This window comes from Aspergillus karnatakaensis (assembly GCF_047715665.1).
Source record: "Aspergillus karnatakaensis strain CBS 102800 unplaced genomic scaffold BJY04scaffold_79, whole genome shotgun sequence".
Classification (NCBI taxonomy): Eukaryota; Fungi; Ascomycota; class Eurotiomycetes; order Eurotiales; family Aspergillaceae; genus Aspergillus; species Aspergillus karnatakaensis.
The window spans coordinates 1-16996 of record NW_027395791.1 but is presented as its reverse complement, the minus strand read 5'-3'; the positions used below and the strand labels follow the sequence as shown (position 1 = coordinate 16996).

The window sequence follows — 16996 nt, the reverse complement described above, 5'->3', positions numbered from 1 at the left end:
CATGCAGAAAGCCAAGCATCTGTATACCTTCGGACTTTCAGTTTAATAGGTATATAAACTGTTGTCTTTCGGTCATTTCTCTGTTATCCAGCAGTCTATTACTCGTGTCTGCAGTGACTACTTTGAAAGCATACCGCTCTCTACCAGTCTCACTCGTCATTTCTTATATCACTCCCTCCATAAACAACTCTACCTATCCGCAATGGCTACCCTACTGATATACGGTGCAACTGGCTACACCGGTCGTCTCGCTACAGCCCACGCCAGAACCCTCGGTCTGAACATCATTTTGGCCGGACGCTCCGAGTCAACCGCAACGTACGCAAAGGAACTAAACCTCCCCTATCGACTCTTCACCCTCGACGACCCCTCCAACATCGACGCTGGTCTAAAAAACATCACAGCCGTCCTCAACGCCGCAGGCCCTTTCCTCCGCACCGCAGAGCCCCTCATCGAAGCGGCAATCCGCAACAAAGTGCACTACCTCGATGTCGCCGCCGAACTAGACAGCTACAAGCTTGCAGAGAACAACGACGCACGCGCTAAAGAAGCCGGCGTGATGCTCCTCCCCGGCTGCGGCGGCAGTGTCGCCATGCTAGGCTGTCTCGCCGGGCACGCCGTAAAGCGAGTCGAGAACCCCACGAGCATTGACATCTCGCTCTACGTCGCGGGATCAATGTCGCGCGGGTCCGCAATCAGTGCCTCGGAGAATCTAACCGCAGAATGTCTGCAAATCAAAGACGGAGAACTTGGCCCCCGCGACGACGCCACAAACACCATACAGCTCGATTTCGACAACGGGGCTGGTGAATTGGTCAATTACCCCGTTACGCTCCCCGACCTGATTACCCTGCGCCGGTCAACCCAGGTCCCGGATATCCGGACTTGGGTGCATGCTGCGGGTGATGCGTTTCCTACTGGTGATTTGGCGGCGTTGCCGGATGGGCCGACCGAGGAGCAGAGGGCTGCGTCGCCTTATCATGCCGTGGCTGTTGTGACAGGGGCGGACGGGAGTGTGAAGCGGTCGGTGCTGCATACGGTTAATGGGTATACGTTTACTGGATTGGCTTCTGCGGAGGGTGCAGGGAGGGTTCTTGCTGGTGCTGTTAAGCCGGGGTTTCAGACCCCGGTGCAGGCCTTTGGGAGTGAGTTTGTGGAGGTTGTTGAGGGCACTAGGATTGTGGATTTTTGAATACGATAGACGGAGGAGCGTTTGGAGGTAGCTGAAGTCAAATGTAGTATAGAGTTTCATAGCTGGGTAGAGACATAGAAGTGAAACCTCACTGGCTGAGAAAAGGGTCATCTAATCTAAAGCTTCAATACCTCTAACTCGACCTTCAACCGTATACTCCCATCTCCACTCCTTCAAGAACTGCCGCACTGTCATTCCATCCCCGGCGTTCGACTCCAGCGTACACAGCCCTTCCTCCAGAAATGTAGGCAAGCACTCCCACGCACAAAACTCATCATCCAACACATTCTGAAGAAGCGAGCGGCCCTCCCCATCTCTCGTCATAACGTCAGCACCCGCTCTCACCAACTTCATAAAGAACCCGATATCCCCAGCCTCCACACAACAAGAGAGCGGCGTTCGCCCCTCCACCGTCCGCGCATTCAAATCCATCTCCCCAAGTTCCAGTAATGTGTCTATAAAGTGAGCATCTCGCTGACTCAAAGCCGCTACCTGAAGCGCCGTCTTCTTATCCTCGTAAGCAACAAGTTCCGTATCCGGCTTGAACGAGAGTAGTGTCTTGAGCGCGGGAATGCACCATTCATCCGGGCCCGGTTTGCCATTCATCATCATCAGATGTAGCGCTGTGAGTCCTTCCTCATCTTGAGCGTTGATATCTGCCCCGGCTTCGACCAAGACTCGCAGAGCAGCGCTATGGCCTTCTTCCGCGGCGAAGTGGAATGGTGTTTTTCCTTCGCTGTCGCGAGCATTAACGTCCGCTTTCTTGTTGATGAGAAACCTGATAATCTTCGCGGAGCCGCCGATGGCGGCGAAATGAAGCGGCATGCGGCTTTTGGCTTTATCCGGTAAGTGGATGTCTGCGCCGTGCTTGGTGAGAAGGGTTACTGCTGGGGCGTTGCGATTCAGCGCGGCGATGTGCAGGATGGGGCTATCCCAGGGGCTGGACTTGGGTCTGGCGCAGAGAGTGTTGAGGTTTGCACCATTTCTTATGAATGCAGCAATTACTCTATCCCGTTTGAGGATTTCTTCTGTTGTGGGGAGTGGGAGGCCGTCTGGGGTGGTGAGTTCAGAGGAGCTGTTGTATTCTTCGAGATCCTCTTGCGCTTCGTCGAAGAAGCTGGCTTGCCAGCTTTTGATCTCCAGAGGGGTTAATTGTTGCTTGAGACCAGAGCACTTGGAATGGTTGATGTTGAAGGTGTAGAGGATGGGCATGACCAGGGTGTGGAGGTGGCGGGTTGTGCGGGCAAAACGGGAGAGTGACCTGCTGTCTTCAAGGATTCTTGCAATAGCAAGGATTAGCTCGTTTGGGAGGGCAAGGAGGCTCATGGTGGGCGAGTGTATAGTGCATGTGCTCGCTTCTTTAGAGGTAGGAGAAGGGACAAAGTGGGTTGGTTCGTATTCGGGCGGCTGACTGCTGAGGCGTGAAGCAATCATTTTGATTCGCTCCTAATGCTACTTAATTTAGTTCATGAGTCACCTCAACAGAGGGGATACACCAGAAGTGATTTAAAATCTGTGCATATCATACATGGGTTCGATTCTCTTCCTAACTAACAGTCAACTCCCACTTCCACCTGCCCTGCTGGCCCCAATCGCGACCTTGAGAACAAGCAACTGACACACAGCCAAAGCAGCATACCCAACCGCCGTCCCATTGATATCCCACCACCACGCCAACGGTGTCAATGGCTGATCAGGACCCGACCCGCGCCTAGCCGGCCATCCAAGTCTTACAGCTTGCGAGCCGGCGAGTGCTGCGAATGCAAAAGCTTGTAAAGCTAGCCCTAGCAGGCTGAGACTTCCTACGCCTAGTCCGGCGCGGGTTCGGTGGATCAAAAGGTAGACCTGGGGTAACGCGGCGATGAGAGAGGTGAACAGCCCAGTGATTGCGAGTACGACGTGGAGGCCTTGCCGAAGGTTGTATCCATTGCTGGAGTCGTCCGATCTGCCGGAAAAGAGAAGATGAATTGCGATCGGGAAAACGATGGCAGCGTGAGAGGTGATCGCTGCAATGATTGTTCTTTTTGAAAGTGGTCGAGTTGCGTGTCGATCTCGGGGTAAAGAGTACTGTGTATCTGTGTCTGTGTCATGAACGGTCAAGAGTGGGAGTCCGCCGAGGCTGTAGATGGGACTGTATTCGCCATTATGATCGGTCTGATCGCGCAGGTAAACAGCTAATAAAGATACTGCAGCCACCCACTGTACCAGTGGCTGGATATAGATGACCAGTGCGGAGAAGGCTCGCAAGCCTCGTAGATCTCCGTAGCGGGTACAGTCATAGGCTTCTTGACTGTACACGTTCTCGATACGCGCAGCGAAATGTGTGGTGGCACTTATCGTGAGCAAGGTAATATACCAGCCTGAAATCCCATTATCGCTGGTTCTGTCGCGTGCTCTTAGTTGTTTGAATTGAGGTGTGTAAGATGCGGCAATGAGGATGGCGATTAGCCTAAAACGATCCGTTAGTAATTTGGAGAAGACATTGGAGCATGAGGAATGCATACACATCGATGAATGTGCGAAGAGGTGACTGAACTTGGCTCTGGCAGCTGTCGGCGTCCATGGCGTAAGTATGCGGTACGGGTCAGGGTCTATCAAGCTCTTGAGAAAAACAAGGCGCTCCTTTCCAGATATATCTCGGTGAATAGGGCTGGTGCCTGCCATACTTCAATGACGCAGCTACAGGCCTTGCGATAGTTAGTTAGTCGAAGAGCTAGCCTCACGATTAGCGCTCGATGGCGTACCCCGGAATGGCGGTTTTTTGCGAGCACCAATGAGTTTCAGCCACTCTCGCGAAACTTGCGCATATACCTAATAATCCTATAATCGTCTCTCCCGTCAATTTTTAAAGGGCTCACAATCTTGTCCTTCCCGGCTTCAATCGTTCCTTTCCAGTTTCACTCGAGACAGCCTCTACCTTGCCCCGAATGTTAGCCCTATTCTGCTACAAAAAATCTTATTACAGATCATCACTTCAAGGAGAATAGCCAGCATCTGAGATCTGGACTGAAGAACCTGAAAAGACCAGGCCAGCGTGGAGAGTGGAGCGTCGGGGCCTCGGAGGCCCGCAGCCCCCCCCAAGGGCGATCCAAACAACATTTGTGATTTTGTGCTTACCTGTCAGTAAACGTTGCAGCGTGATGAGCGTATATAGGATAGGACAGCCAGATTTCAGGTTCGTCTCTTGTTGAAATTATAGGTACAGTACCGAATAGAACCAACGTTGAGACCCTAACGAAGGCTAGGGTTGTATCATAGGTTCGGAATCGTTGAAACCTTCAGTAGCACTGCATACGTCGATCAAACCTGTCTTAGACATACTCAGCCTCTAGGATTGCCAGCTCGATATGCTCTTTGGATCTCAGCCTTGGGGCTGAAAACCAACCAACCGGATATCTCAATTCGCCCCATTCCTCGCAGAGATACTACTTATAGTGCTCTTTTGCTACAGGCTTGCGAACTTTGCGAGAACTCTTTCTTATAAATGAGAGCTTTCAAAGCATCAAGAGGCAATGATATGTCTCAACAGTTCCTCATCCTAATTCCCTCTTCCCCATGAGCTGGATCCAGGTCTCCCCCATTCGATGGGAACGACCCTCCACAGGCGTAGAACGGTATCTATACTTTACCGGCAACGGTGCCATGACGGTCTACGGCCGGCGTCAATACACCCTGGTCTCAACGCTGAAAGTCGAGCTCAACCTTCCACACCCACAAGCAACCCTCCGACAAGCCTGGCTCCAGCTACGGCACCAAGAGCCCGACCTCGCCGCAACGCTCGAAGAAGGCGGAGAAAAGAAAGTCTACGAGACTCCAGATCAGAGAGAACTAGGGCAATGGCTTCAAAGGACGTTCGTTGTCTTATCATCGAATAATGCAGAGGAGGTTCTCAACGCCGGACCCGACGGATACGCACACGGATACGCCATGGACCAGGAACAGGCCACCCTGTACTATCTCCCCAAGTCGTCCGAGCTGATCCTGCATGCGCACCACTGGCTCATTGACGGCATTGGCATGTTAATATTCTGGGATAAATTCCTCACGGCGCTTACCTCGCCACGGACCGATCTTGTCTTTGGAACGGAATACACCCGCCTGAATCCCACCGTCCACGAAGCACTCGGCCACACCTCGCTATCCCAATCAAACATCGAACAAGCAACCGAGCTGCTAAGCGAGTATATAATCAACCTCCCAGCCCTCGGACCCGTTTCCAACGCCGGCAAGGTCGCCTCAGGAGTATGTCGCAGTTTCGAGCACCGCTGGTCGGTCTCGTCGACAAGCGCGATTATAAGAGCGTGCAAGAAAAGAGGCATCAGCGTCACTGCAGCAGTGCACGCAGCCTATATCCTCGTTCTCAAGAAATACGCAGACCCCGAGTCGACACAATCGCGCTACACGAACGTGCCAGTCTTTAATCTCCGGCCTTTCTGCCTCCCTCCGTTCAACACCGTTGCGATGGGATGCTATTACACGACCATGCCGCTGACGGTAGGTCTTAGCGCCTCCACATCCTTTGCAAAACTCGCAGAGACATTAAGCCAGTACTATTCCACATGCATTAAATGCAACCCCGAGCGCCTCGAATCGAACGCCGCCTTCGCGAATCTCATGGCGCAGCTTGCCTGCTCGCCTGAATATCTCTCCGCGCCGGTGCCGTCTGATGCATTTTTCAGTAGCCTTGGGATTGTAGAGAGCCACCTGAAACGGGTGTATGGTGGTACGCCGAGAGGCGCTGCGACGGTGAGAGTCGAGGACTATCGGCTTTGGGTGGATATTGTGGTGGGGATGAACATGGCGCATGTTTATACGTTTGGGGATCAGTTGAGGGTTGCGTATCATTTTAATGAGGGGTATGAGGAGGGCGAGATGATCAAGAGGTACTTGGAGGAGATGGAGGGGGTTTTAGAGAGGGAATTGATTAGATAGACCTGGGAGTTAAAGATGGTTTATATGATTTAGTCTAGTATCGTACTTCTCTTTGAATGAGGGGGATATGCTGTGAAGCCTCGATGGCGAGGAATAATTTCTGCCCTTCTACATGTGAAGGCATTCAGTGTTCTTGCTCTGGTGATGGATTGTACCCTACGGCTTTGCGGTGCGTAGCAAGTCCACCAGGGAAGAAGGAAGGAATATGCCACGGTTTCGATAGTCGTTCAACTACAATATTGGAAACTCTTTGAAGCCTTCAAACCTCTTTCAAAGCTCTTAGTGTCATGCCTTGTACAAACCCTACATCGCAGAATCTCACGCTTAGAACAGACAAGCGATCGGAACAATGCTATAGTCTATTCTTTGTCTCCCAGAAACAACCCCAGAACAAAGAGAGTCATATCCGACAGATGTATATATACGCTAGGATGTTGACTCACAATTCCTATTCCTCATGCTATACAGTTCTAGCTCCCATCACCATGGCAGTCGTCAAATCGCGAAGTAGCACCCCGTCGTCCGGTGCCGCCACCGTCCGTCTCAATCCCAGCCGAACCCCGTCCAGACAATCGCAAAAATGGAACCCCGTCCCACCGTCCAAAGGGAAAAGAAGACAAGAAGAACATCAAAGGAGGCAGGCGGCGCAGGTTCCCACGGGGCCCCCTCGCCCTCGAAACTGGCGCCAGACCTCCCCCGACAGTTAGTTCGAGCAGATCCCCATGTCGCTGGACAAGTATGTTCAGATCGTTGATGGTTTGGCAACGGCACAGTTTGCTGCGAGTATTGGGGAGGGAACGGTGGGGAACCCTTATGTATGTGTACCCTTTATTTCCCTTCAGCCTGTTGGTTTCTCGTTGACACTCTGCTAACCATGCTGTTTAGGTCCACTGGCTTTGTGATCTCGACAGAGAGCAAGGCAGAGTGTATGCAATTAATAATATTTGCCAGCAGGTATGCCAGGAGTACGGTATGACCAAGATTTGAATACGGTAAGTTCACCTCTCTTCTATCTAAACTGTCAATGTCAACATTGCTAACCGAGACAGGGCCCTGGATCATAAATGCACACGAAGCTACGTCGGCTTTGGAGACCACAGAGAAGAGGTCTATGAGGAAGATGATCCTCACCTGACGGTCTACATGGGTAACAGCGAGTCGTACGTTTATGAGGCTCACATCTACGTTACTTATCATAAGGGTAGCAGGGTCCCGAGCCGTCTGGCGCACCCTTCGGAGAGGCGGACCACCCAGGTGCTGAATGGGTATCCTGTTAGTATTCTCGACCGCACGGAGCTTCGAGCTAAGGCGAGGAGATTCAATCGTGTTGCGGAATAGGAGAGGTAAGTGGATGTTTTAGGATAGATTGTTGACTTTTGCTAGGTTCAGTCATTCGTTTATGGTTATTTCTTATGTTGGATTTAGTTTGAATAGATTTGGTTGCCCGTCGTTTATATGTTAGTCTAACTCAGCCGTACTGCTGTATATCAAAAGTAATAACTCTCTCTCTACACACAATTCTTGCTTCAAAATCGGCCAACGCCGAACCCCAGAGTAGCAATGCATGCCCGCAGTGGGGCAGCCTGATAAGCAGCCTCAGCCTAGACTGACCCCTCGCTCGTTTTTCTCCTATCAGCAGTTTCCTCTACCTCCAACTGTCTCAAGTCTGCATTGCACCGAGTCCGACGTTGCAATCGACACTTTGCAGTGACTTGGCAGAGAAAATTCTGACCTTCCGCCGAACGTGGGGACAGAGTTCTACAACCTTGGAACTAGTTACGTCAGACCAGGCTGGGGGAACCCCTGATCCAGCAAAACAATCCTATACGAAATCAACAACCTGAGAAACAGACCAAGATGGCTCACTCCGAAGTCGAAAAACACCTCTCTGAGCGCTCAGCGCTGCTCGACCGCGAGAGAACCAGCAGACACGACCACGCCTTCAGGCAGCGCATGTCGCCGGTCGCACAAAAAGCAGCAGCAACAGTCGCAAAGATCCGCGCGGACGAACTGTATTCCGTATGGACGCGCCCGGTAACTGAAAACACAAGCCGTGATCTGAAGGAGATTATGTTCTCCGGCATGTCCTTCTCGCTGGCACGCGACCACATCGAGAAAACCAAGCTGTGGAAGATCATCACGGCGATGCCCAAGGGGACTCTCCTGCACGCGCATATGGAGGCCATGATTGATATTGACTGGATGCTTGACCAGGCGCTTGAGATCCCGGGGTTCTATATTACGTCTGCGGCACCGCTGCATGCGGATGCGGAGTGGTCGGCCACATTTGCGTTTCAGTATCGCCCTGGTGCGCAGGATCAAATCTCAACGAACATCTGGCAGTCGGACTACACTCCTAACCAGCCGGTTCCGATCAACGACGCGGCAAAGGCATTCCCCGGTGGCGTGGACGCCTTCAAGGCATGGGCTATCTCCATGATGACCATCAACTCGCAAGAAGCGTTAGAGCACCACCACGGAATCGCAGATATCTGGAAAAAATTCCAGTCGTGTTTTGGCTTCATCGCGGGATTACTCTTCACAGAGCCGATCTTCCGACGCTGCGTGCCGAGACTCCTACACCAGCTTCACCAAGACGGCATCAAATACGTCGAGCTGCGGCTAGCTCTCCTCCTAGCGCAGCCATTCTACCGCGAAGGCTCCGACACCCCAGAACCCGACTTCTCCTACTTCCTCGAATGCTTCACCCAGGGTATCCAAGATTACAAATCCACCCCCGAAGGCGCGGGCTTCTGGGGCGCAAGGATGATCTGGACCGCGATCCGGATCTTCCCAGACGACCAAATCAAAGAGTCTATGCAGCAGTGCATAAAAGCGAAACAGGCGCACCCGGAGTTCATCGCGGGCTTTGACTTCGTCGGGCAAGAGGACGCTGGCCGGCCGCTGGTGGATCTGCTCCCGCTCGCTAAATGGTTTGAGCAGACCTGCGCCGAGAAGGGGCTTACGATTCCGTTCTTTTTCCACGCGGGCGAGTGTCTAGGTGATGGGACGAGCACGGATCATAATATTGTGGATGCGATTTTGCTGGATTCGCGGCGGATTGGGCATGCGTTTTCGCTGTATAAACACCCGATCTTGATTGATCTGGTCAAACAGAAGAAGATCCTTGTGGAGATGTGTCCTATCTCGCATGAGGTTCTGCGGCTGACGTCGAATATCCTCATGCATCCGATGCCGGCGCTGCAGGCGCGTGGGGTGGCTGTTTCGCTGAATAATGACGACCCGGCGATTCTGGGACATGGGAAGAACGGGCTCAGTCATGACTTTTATCAGGTGGTTGCTGCGTTCGAGAACACAGGGTTGGCGGGCGTGGCGACGATGGCGGAGGATAGTATTCGGTGGGCGGCGTTTGAGGATCAGACGCGGGATGAGTGGCTTACGGGGATTGAGGGAGAGGGGGATGGGGTGAAGGCCGCGCGAGTGGCAGAGTGGAGGGGAGAGTTTGAGAAGTGGTGTGAGTGGATTGTTGAGCAGTTTGGAGGAGATGTCCGGAATTAGGATCCTGGATGGAGGATAGACAGACAGATCATGGATGTAGATGTTCCCGCATCTGTCGAAACTAACAAAGAGCATGATTGCCAGAGACAAACACCACAAGTAACAGGTTTGTTGTGCTGTGCAGCACACTACAAAGAAATGAGCACTCAAAGACTGGCGGCTGCCAGACATTAAAATCATACACAAATCCTCCAACTTGTCCTCCTCTCTTCAAACCCTTGCCTCACTCTTCTGTATTGGAAATCAAGATGGCTTCCAAGACTTCAGATGCCTGCCCCGAGCTATACCTGGACACAGAGTCCCAGGCGATCCAGGTAGAGTCACAACCGGAAGTCGATTCATACTCCGAACCCGAGCAGCTAGACCTGGAGACAGACACAGAGCCAGAACCAGAGCCAGAGCCAGAGCCAGAGCCAGAGCCAGAGCCAGAGCCAGAGCCAGAGCCAGAGCCAGAGCCAGAGCCAGAGCCAGAGCCAGAGTCAGAGGAAGACGAAGACAGCAGTCCAGACTCCCCTCATACCCCCGACGCCTTAGAGAGACTTGAAGCCCTCTGGATCACGCACGGCTTTCCACCTGTTATCGCTGTCCGAGACCCCGAACCCGAAAGATCCTACCGCCCCGGCGGCCACCACCCCATGCTCCTGGGCGACCGCCTCGGCGGCGATGACGAATACCGCCTCATCAACAAGCTCGGAGTCAGTGCTTTCGGGATCGTATGGCTGTGCCAGGTGACTAACCGCAAGAGAACGAAGTATGCGGCGGCGAAAGTCTTGACTGCGGCATCTACGAAGGTGAATCGGGAGTTCCGCATCTTGGAGAAGTTGATGGATGCTTCGGATGACGATGAGGAAATCTGGAAGTATGCGTTGTGTCCGAGGGTGCATCAGCAGATTGAAGGGCCGAACGGACTGCATGATGTTTTCTTTTATCCTGTTGCTGGGGGGCCGGTGGATGATATCCATGCTACTGTTAAGGACCCGCAAGAGTTCTTGCGAGGGTTGACGAGGCAGGCGGCGGAGGCGATGGGTATGCTGCAGCGACACGGAATCTGCCATGGTGGTTAGTATATCCCTCCCCGAGTATTCCTCTGATAGTATCTAACCTAACGGCTATAGACTTCCGTCCGAGCAACATCCTCACCAGACTCAAACCCTTTGACGGAACCTCCCTAGACGGTGTCTTTACAATCTTCCCACCACAGGCTCACGCGGCTAGGCTCGAACACCAAAACGACCCTTCAGGCCGATACCCAGGATACCTTGTTTACCCAATTGAAGACTTCGCCCGTGAAGCCAAAGACCTCGTGACCGACCGACTATGCATCATCGACTGGGGCGAGGCCCACGAGATCGGCAACGCACCAGCGCACGGCTCGGGGATTCCCTTATCCTACGCCAGTCCCGAGCTCGCGTTGGATCATATTAGTAGCCCCGCAAGTGAGATCTGGGCGCTGGCTTGCACGATGTTTGCGATTCGGACTGGAGGGGATTTTTTCTCGAACTCACATATCAAGGCTAATGGCTATTATGTCTCCGAGCGTGTTAAGATGCTTGGTGCACCCGCGGACCCCTTGTGGTGGGATAAAATTTCCGAGCTATGGTATGAATCAAGGCGAGAATTGGGTGAGAGGGATGACTCGCAAAAGGGGATGGATAGTATTGGTGGCCCGGGGACAATTAGGGAGATCTTACGCAGGGAGCTTGCTGCACCGATAGGACATAAGCTTCGCACACGGGGTCTTCGCAAACGGGATAAGAAGGTTCATCGAGACCCGATACCAATTGAGGAGCAGAAGCTTTTCGGCGATCTTCTTGCGAAGATGTTGGTTTGGGAGCCGGAAAAGAGACTCACCATCCAGGAGGTTTTAGAGCATCCTTGGTTCCAGTATCGGGATGAACGAGAAGCACTTGACTCTATTGCTGAAGAGGATGAGGATGTTCCAGGCACTACTACACCAGCAAGCGTACACCCTGGTCAGAGTGATATTGACTCTGAGGAGAGCTCGGATCCGCCGTCGGCTAATGCAGGTACTGCGGCTTCATGCCCTGGTGAGCCTGCAGTTGTCGCCGATGCTGACAGGATAAAACGAGACTCGCTTCTTGATGCCAATATCGCCCCTGAGCTGATCAGCGTCGGTCCTGAGCCTGAAAGCCAGGGCAATAATCCCGAGGTAACCTATGTTGCGGTTTCCAAGGGCAGCCAACCAGCTCATGCCCAGCACAAGAGGCAGAATGTACTGCACTTCGTGTCGTACACATACTTCGTGATATCACGGTGGCTCCGAACAATTGCGGCTCGCGCCGTTAATACTGTATTTGGCTGATTTGATAGTTATCTGGCGTTCACGTACGCTTTTTAGACGTGGTTGATCTATATTAGCTTGATGAATCAAATGGAGCTGTAAATGGAGATTGTGTGGCTTTTACGAGTAGCGTAGAGTAACCAAAAAGTCCAAAAGAACAGACCTGCGGATTATTTGTGGAAACGGCAAATCAACTCCTGACTCTGCTTTTCAGCCTTGCTCTCAGGGTACCCAGGATGCCCGCTTTAAAACACCGTAGAAGGCAGCTAGGTTGGTGAGGACCTTGAGAGGAAATCTGCAGAATTTAAGCTTGAATGACAAGCTTTTTGTCACAACCAACGTTAAATCGATTATCAGCTTGATGCAAACTCTGTTCTGCTGGAGTTGATCATGTCGAGGGCGTGTAGACTCTGTGTTGTCGGGGAAGCGCACCTCCTGGCCTCTGATACGTCTTCGGAGTGATCAACAGGGGTCGTGTGGGGAAGCTCAGCGGCTGTTCATGCACAAAAGCTTCTGGAAGGATGCAAAGACGGCATGGAACAGGAACGCGCCTTGGTACCCCAGAGATTGCTGATCGCGCATCCTGTGGTACCGAGTTGCTGAGGCAGATATTCGAGGCCGGGAGGATATGCTTTGGACGGAAGAAGTGATCAGGACCGAATAATGAAAGAGCAAAACTGCAGAGCATGCTCTTATCTGCAGCCGGTCCTCCTGCAAGTCGAGTAGGAGAGAGAGTTCTGTTGACAGTGGGATTGCCCAGCTCCGCCATGGTCTGTCAGCGCAGTGACAGCTGCTCCATCACGAACGATGACAGAACAGGCGATCCATTCAATGACCGGGATAACCGACAATCCAGGCCAAGTAACGCGATAGATCTTGCCAGCTACCAGTAGTAAAGACCAATAGCACGGCCATGCATCCATCTGATTTCTCCCAGTGGACCATAGCAGGGATACCCCCGAGCAACCCCTCACAGGCGAGGTCTTTCAGATCTGTTAGGGCAAAACATGGCCGGATCAAAGGCGTAGATTGGCTGGCATAAAGCCGCAGGCTGCACCTTATGATGGTGAGATCTCGCGTCGAGCGTTGGGGGTATCATGGTGGCGTTTGCAAGGCTCATTTCCGATGGACAATCGGTAATGCCGGAGGATTCCTTCTTGGTTCGTATTGCCAGACTTCCATGCATAAGCTCCACAGGTAAATGGCATCGGGCGAGTCATTTTGTGATCGTGCGTTGGGGAAGAAAAACATCAGATTGAGAGAAACTGCCATTGTCACTGCGAGACCCTTGCACGTGTAGGACAGGTGATCCTTGGCGTCTTGGCAATGCCAAGGCTTCCACTTCTCAAGACCCAATCCAAGCTTCATGGCAATCTTTAGCTGCCGCACGTGGAGGCTTTCGCTGCAACTGATTCGTATCTTCCCACCATGCGTCGCATTTGCCAAGCCTGCTAGACAGGGTATGGAAATGGGAATTGGAGCTCGACGGGGGTGCCGTTTATCGCTGACGCCGTTCGCGCTCCTCGCAGCTGCCAGCTGCCCATGCGACTTGGAATGGAAGCCATCGGAGCTCGCCCGTTCTGGTAGTGCTCCCAATCGCCCGGCAAATAATAAATAAAGGAGCCTTCTCCCCTGCTTGACCTCGAAAAAAGCTCTGTACCACCACTGCCGCGGTCTCAATCGTTGACAACAAACATCGATCAACATGAGGCCTACCTCTTTCGCCGGTGTGGCTCTGTTCGCCTCTGGCGCCTTCGGCCAGTACTTCCAGCGTCTGGGTGGCTGCCCTTCCCTGGGCTGTGTCTTCCCTCCTGACCAGTAAGCTTTGGGTGCAATTGCCGAACGCGATGAAACAAACTAACAATCAACCCCAGGGCCGACTTCCTCCCTGGACAGCACTTCGATATCCGTCTGGAGGTTCACTCTCCTGTCAACGGATCGGAGGCACGTGATGGTGTTCCTGACCCCAACTTCAAGTTCACCATTGGCAAGAAAGGCCAGGCCGGTGTTGATGTGACCGATTTCTTTGATGTTGAGGAGGCTGAGCTTGAGAACTGGCAGTTCAGCTGGTACGAGGGTAAGTTGACATCAATTGCAGGGCGCTCGCACCGAGAGGCTAACTCCTCCAGACCTGTTCGCTCAGGATGCCGAGACCCCCTCCGTTGTCAACGTCACCTCCAAGGCCTACCGTCACCTTGCTCTCTACGAGCCCGGTGAGTACGAGGCTATCCTCACATACTATGGCGAGGAACAGACCGTCGCCAACTGGCTGGTTCGCGATGTCCCCAAGAAGCGCCGCGCTAAGAACGTCGTCATGTTCGTTGGTGATGGTATGACCACCAACATGATCACTGCTGCTCGTCTCATTGCCCACAAGAGCATCAACGGAAAGTACCAGACCACTCTTGCCCTCGACAAGTTCCCCGTCCTCGGTCACCAGATGACCCACTCCATGGACTCCTTCATCACCGACTCTGCCAACTCCGCCACTGCTCTGTACGGTGGCCACAAGACCACCGTCAATGCTCTCGGTGTCTACGTCGACTCTTCCGAGGATCCCTTCGACGACCCCAAGTTCGAGCTTCTCCCCGAGATCTTCCGCCGCCAGCACCCCAATGCTGGTATCGGTATCGTCTCCACTGCTTTCCTGGCTGATGCCACCCCCGGTGCTCTGACTGCTCACACCCGTGACCGTGGCGAGTACGACCACGTTATTAGCACCTTCCTCGAAGGTCTCACCGACTACGAGTGGACCGAGTTCGACGGCCCTGACGTCCTCTTCGGTGCCGGTGCCGAGAACTTCCTTGAGAGCGAGGATGCTCCTCGCGACTACTACAAGCTCTTCGCGGACAAGGGCTATTCCGTCAGCTTCAACAAGACTGCTCTCGAGGCTGCCTCCAACGAGGAGCGTGCTCTTGGTCTCTTTGCCGTCTCTAACCTCCCCACCTGGCTCGACCGCAACGTCTACACTGACAACCTCAAGGAGCTTGCCAACCACCCCGATGGCTCTGGCCGTGATGCTGAGGATTACCCCGGCCTCAAGGATATGACCACCAAGGCCATTGAGATCCTCAACACCCGCCGCGCCGAGGAGGGTTGGTTCCTCATGGCTGAGGCTGCCAGCATTGACAAGCAGATGCACACTCTCGACTACGACCGCTCCCTCGGTGAGCTCCTTGAGCTCGACGACACCGTCAAGGCCACCCTTGAGAAGCTCGAGGAGCTCGGTGTTCTCGAGGATACTCTCGTCGTGATCACCGCCGACCACGGCCACGGTTTCGATGTCACCGGTGCCGTCGACACCGTCTATCTTGAGGAACAGGAGGATGACCGCGACAAGCGCCGCGCCATCGGTATCTACCAGAACTCCGGTCTCTCTCAGTACACCGTTGCTGGCTCCAACGCTCTCCGCTACTCCGAGGGCGTCCACTTCCCCGCCCAGTGGGATCCCCGCTACGCCCTCCACGCCGGTACCGTCGCCTTCCCCGACCACCGCGAGAACTACAAGGTCCACAAGGATGGTCCTCGTACCCCCGCCGAGTCTGGTGCCGATGGCTACTACGCCAGCTACAAGGATGCCGTCAGCGGTTTCCTCATCAACGGCACCCTCGCCCCCGATGCCAACCAGGGTGTCCACTCCCTCACTGACGTCCCCGTCTTTGCCCGTGGACCTTGCCAGGAGCTCTTCGGTGGTGTCTACAACTCCAACGACATCTTCTTCAAGATGGCCGAGTGTCTTGGCCTGGCCGAGACCAAGGGTGGAAGCCACGATGGCGATGAGGAGGGCCACTGCAAGCCTAAGAACTAGAAGTTTAATTTTTAATGAGTTGAGGTAGAACAACTTTTCAGTCATTTGACAATTCTCTACACTGATCTGACAGCCAACTGTCTGGACTGTATATTACCTTCTATATACATATTAGTCACCACTTTTTTACTCATTGTTCCACCGTATCCATGCTTGGTAGAGTTACCATGTATGTACGACTAGATCGCCGGCGATTAATGCTGTACCTACCAGGTACACTTTCTCAAATGGATACCTGCAAAGTGATGTAACTACTTCAATGACAACGGCACCTGTTTCCAATCTGCCCAAGTCTAGACTCGATGGTGGTGTGTGGGGAGAATGCTTGGAGAAACGAATGCGGTCAAGCGAGCAATCTGCCAAGCGCCCAACATTCCACACCGCGTGCATGTCTTGGATTATTTTTTTTAAGAGACTCCCCTCGTCGAAACTCCTCGAAAGATAGGAGAATTACTGAGGGCCAGTGAGGGGTGCCGTGCGAAGATTATGCCCTTGGGGGGCGTCTTGGGATCTTGGGATGCCGATCGGCGGGCTAGTTAAATGAGCATCTTCTCTGGAATACGTACTCCGTACTCCAGCTTCCTTTCGGATAAAACCTCCTGTCCTTTGTACTCTGTAAGAGGGTAAATGTATCGAGTACAGCACATATACTCCGTAGAATGGTCAGACCTTGGAAAAGCCGAAGGTGAAGGTGGCACAGAATGGTAGGTACTCCCTTGGTATTTGTAGCAGATGGAGATGTTTGCGTCAACGGGCGATGGCGATGATGCGGTTTGCTTGTCGCGCATTCCAGCGGACAGACCAGACGGATATATTCAGTGATATCATGGAAAGAAGGAATGTTGCTGACGTAGATTTGGGGTTCCTGGAGGTTGGTTGTTTGGTGTTCCTGATGGAAGCGATGAGATGGGGATGATATCAGACAGCCCGACAGACCGACACAGTCAGGCTGCTGTCAGCAGCTTAAACAATAAACTCACATGCAGAGACCCGGTCGACTGAAGAATTGGCATTTGCAACTAGCACTGAATCATTATTAAGAAGAAGAAAGATTAAGAACTTTTTACGAATCACAAGATCCTTCCCGACGATCCCCAAGACAAGGGGGGCTCTCTTCACTTCACTCCGACTTCTTCTGCCACCACTTTCTCCTTCCCTCCTTCTGTCCTTGCTCCTCTCTCCTGAGTCTCCTCTCCTCTCCTCTCTCTCCTCTCCGCACTCTCCACGTTCGTTCCCCTTTTTT

The 16996-nt window shown here is 53.1% G+C and overlaps 10 protein-coding genes across 10 annotated transcripts; 7 read left to right on the top strand and 3 right to left on the bottom strand.

The window, feature by feature from the left end:
* Window positions 1–202: 202 nt before the first annotated feature.
* BJY04DRAFT_232333 (saccharopine dehydrogenase family protein) lies at window positions 203–1289 on the top strand (the record flags this gene model as incomplete). Its single annotated transcript, XM_073719736.1, has 1 exon — window positions 203–1289. One exon carries the CDS (start codon window positions 203–205, stop codon window positions 1190–1192), a length of 990 nt encoding a protein of 329 aa, XP_073565421.1. The 3' UTR covers window positions 1193–1289.
* BJY04DRAFT_201420 (uncharacterized protein) lies at window positions 1290–1922 on the bottom strand. Its single transcript, XM_073713071.1, has one exon. The coding sequence runs from the start codon at window positions 1802–1804 to the stop codon at window positions 1304–1306; it is 501 nt and encodes a 166-aa protein (XP_073565420.1). The 5' UTR covers window positions 1805–1922; the 3' UTR covers window positions 1290–1303.
* Window positions 1915–2676, top strand: BJY04DRAFT_201419 (uncharacterized protein). The gene has a single exon (XM_073713070.1). The coding sequence runs from the start codon at window positions 2016–2018 to the stop codon at window positions 2391–2393; it is 378 nt and encodes a 125-aa protein (XP_073565419.1). The 5' UTR covers window positions 1915–2015; the 3' UTR covers window positions 2394–2676.
* Window positions 2677–2709: 33 nt separating this feature from the next.
* Window positions 2710–3785, bottom strand: BJY04DRAFT_201418 (uncharacterized protein). Its single transcript, XM_073713069.1, has 2 exons — window positions 3697–3785; window positions 2710–3641 (listed from the first exon to the last, which is right to left on the bottom strand). Exons 1-2 carry the CDS (start codon window positions 3753–3755, stop codon window positions 2750–2752), a joined length of 951 nt encoding a protein of 316 aa, XP_073565418.1. The 5' UTR covers window positions 3756–3785; the 3' UTR covers window positions 2710–2749.
* Window positions 3786–4747: 962 nt separating this feature from the next.
* Window positions 4748–6124, top strand: BJY04DRAFT_232332 (uncharacterized protein; the record flags this gene model as incomplete). Its single annotated transcript, XM_073719735.1, has 1 exon — window positions 4748–6124. The coding sequence occupies one exon, from the start codon at window positions 4748–4750 to the stop codon at window positions 6122–6124; it is 1377 nt and encodes a 458-aa protein (XP_073565417.1).
* Window positions 6125–6846: 722 nt separating this feature from the next.
* Window positions 6847–7462, top strand: BJY04DRAFT_223838 (uncharacterized protein; the record flags this gene model as incomplete). The annotated part of the gene is made up of 3 exons (XM_073717807.1): window positions 6847–6939; window positions 7010–7050; window positions 7174–7462. The coding sequence occupies 3 exons, from the start codon at window positions 6847–6849 to the stop codon at window positions 7460–7462; spliced, it is 423 nt and encodes a 140-aa protein (XP_073565416.1).
* Window positions 7463–7790: 328 nt separating this feature from the next.
* Window positions 7791–9767, top strand: BJY04DRAFT_154424 (uncharacterized protein). Its single transcript, XM_073708927.1, has one exon. The coding sequence runs from the start codon at window positions 7982–7984 to the stop codon at window positions 9641–9643; it is 1662 nt and encodes a 553-aa protein (XP_073565415.1). The 5' UTR covers window positions 7791–7981; the 3' UTR covers window positions 9644–9767.
* A 124-nt stretch (window positions 9768–9891) lies between these two features.
* BJY04DRAFT_223836 (kinase-like domain-containing protein) lies at window positions 9892–11966 on the top strand (the record flags this gene model as incomplete). Its single annotated transcript, XM_073717806.1, has 2 exons — window positions 9892–10702; window positions 10759–11966. The coding sequence occupies 2 exons, from the start codon at window positions 9892–9894 to the stop codon at window positions 11964–11966; spliced, it is 2019 nt and encodes a 672-aa protein (XP_073565414.1).
* A 1316-nt stretch (window positions 11967–13282) lies between these two features.
* Window positions 13283–15905, top strand: BJY04DRAFT_232330 (alkaline phosphatase). Its single transcript, XM_073719734.1, has 3 exons — window positions 13283–13763; window positions 13820–14022; window positions 14075–15905. The coding sequence occupies exons 1-3, from the start codon at window positions 13651–13653 to the stop codon at window positions 15751–15753; spliced, it is 1995 nt and encodes a 664-aa protein (XP_073565413.1). The 5' UTR covers window positions 13283–13650; the 3' UTR covers window positions 15754–15905.
* BJY04DRAFT_201411 (uncharacterized protein) lies at window positions 15833–16977 on the bottom strand. Its single transcript, XM_073713068.1, has one exon. It carries the CDS (start codon window positions 16539–16541, stop codon window positions 16290–16292), a length of 252 nt encoding a protein of 83 aa, XP_073565412.1. The 5' UTR covers window positions 16542–16977; the 3' UTR covers window positions 15833–16289.
* Between the last annotated feature and the right edge of the window lie 19 nt (window positions 16978–16996).

Bases quoted from the DNA above. Each gene is read 5' to 3' on its own strand.
- BJY04DRAFT_201420 (XM_073713071.1), bottom strand. From the start codon at position 1,804: ATGATGATGAATGGCAAACCGGGCCCGGATGAATGGTGCATTCCCGCG.
- BJY04DRAFT_201419 (XM_073713070.1), top strand. From the start codon at position 2,016: ATGCGGCTTTTGGCTTTATCCGGTAAGTGGATGTCTGCGCCGTGCTTG.
- BJY04DRAFT_201418 (XM_073713069.1), bottom strand. From the start codon at position 3,755: ATGGACGCCGACAGCTGCCAGAGCCAAGTTCAGTCACCTCTTCGCACA. The intron at 3,642-3,696 runs GTATGCATTCCT...GGATCGTTTTAG, and splicing joins CTTCGCACATTCATCGATGT to GCTAATCGCCATCCTCATTG.
- BJY04DRAFT_154424 (XM_073708927.1), top strand. From the start codon at position 7,982: ATGGCTCACTCCGAAGTCGAAAAACACCTCTCTGAGCGCTCAGCGCTG.
- BJY04DRAFT_232330 (XM_073719734.1), top strand. From the start codon at position 13,651: ATGAGGCCTACCTCTTTCGCCGGTGTGGCTCTGTTCGCCTCTGGCGCC. The intron at 13,764-13,819 runs GTAAGCTTTGGG...AATCAACCCCAG, and splicing joins TGTGTCTTCCCTCCTGACCA to GGCCGACTTCCTCCCTGGAC. The intron at 14,023-14,074 runs GTAAGTTGACAT...TAACTCCTCCAG, and splicing joins GCAGTTCAGCTGGTACGAGG to ACCTGTTCGCTCAGGATGCC.
- BJY04DRAFT_201411 (XM_073713068.1), bottom strand. From the start codon at position 16,541: ATGCGCGACAAGCAAACCGCATCATCGCCATCGCCCGTTGACGCAAAC.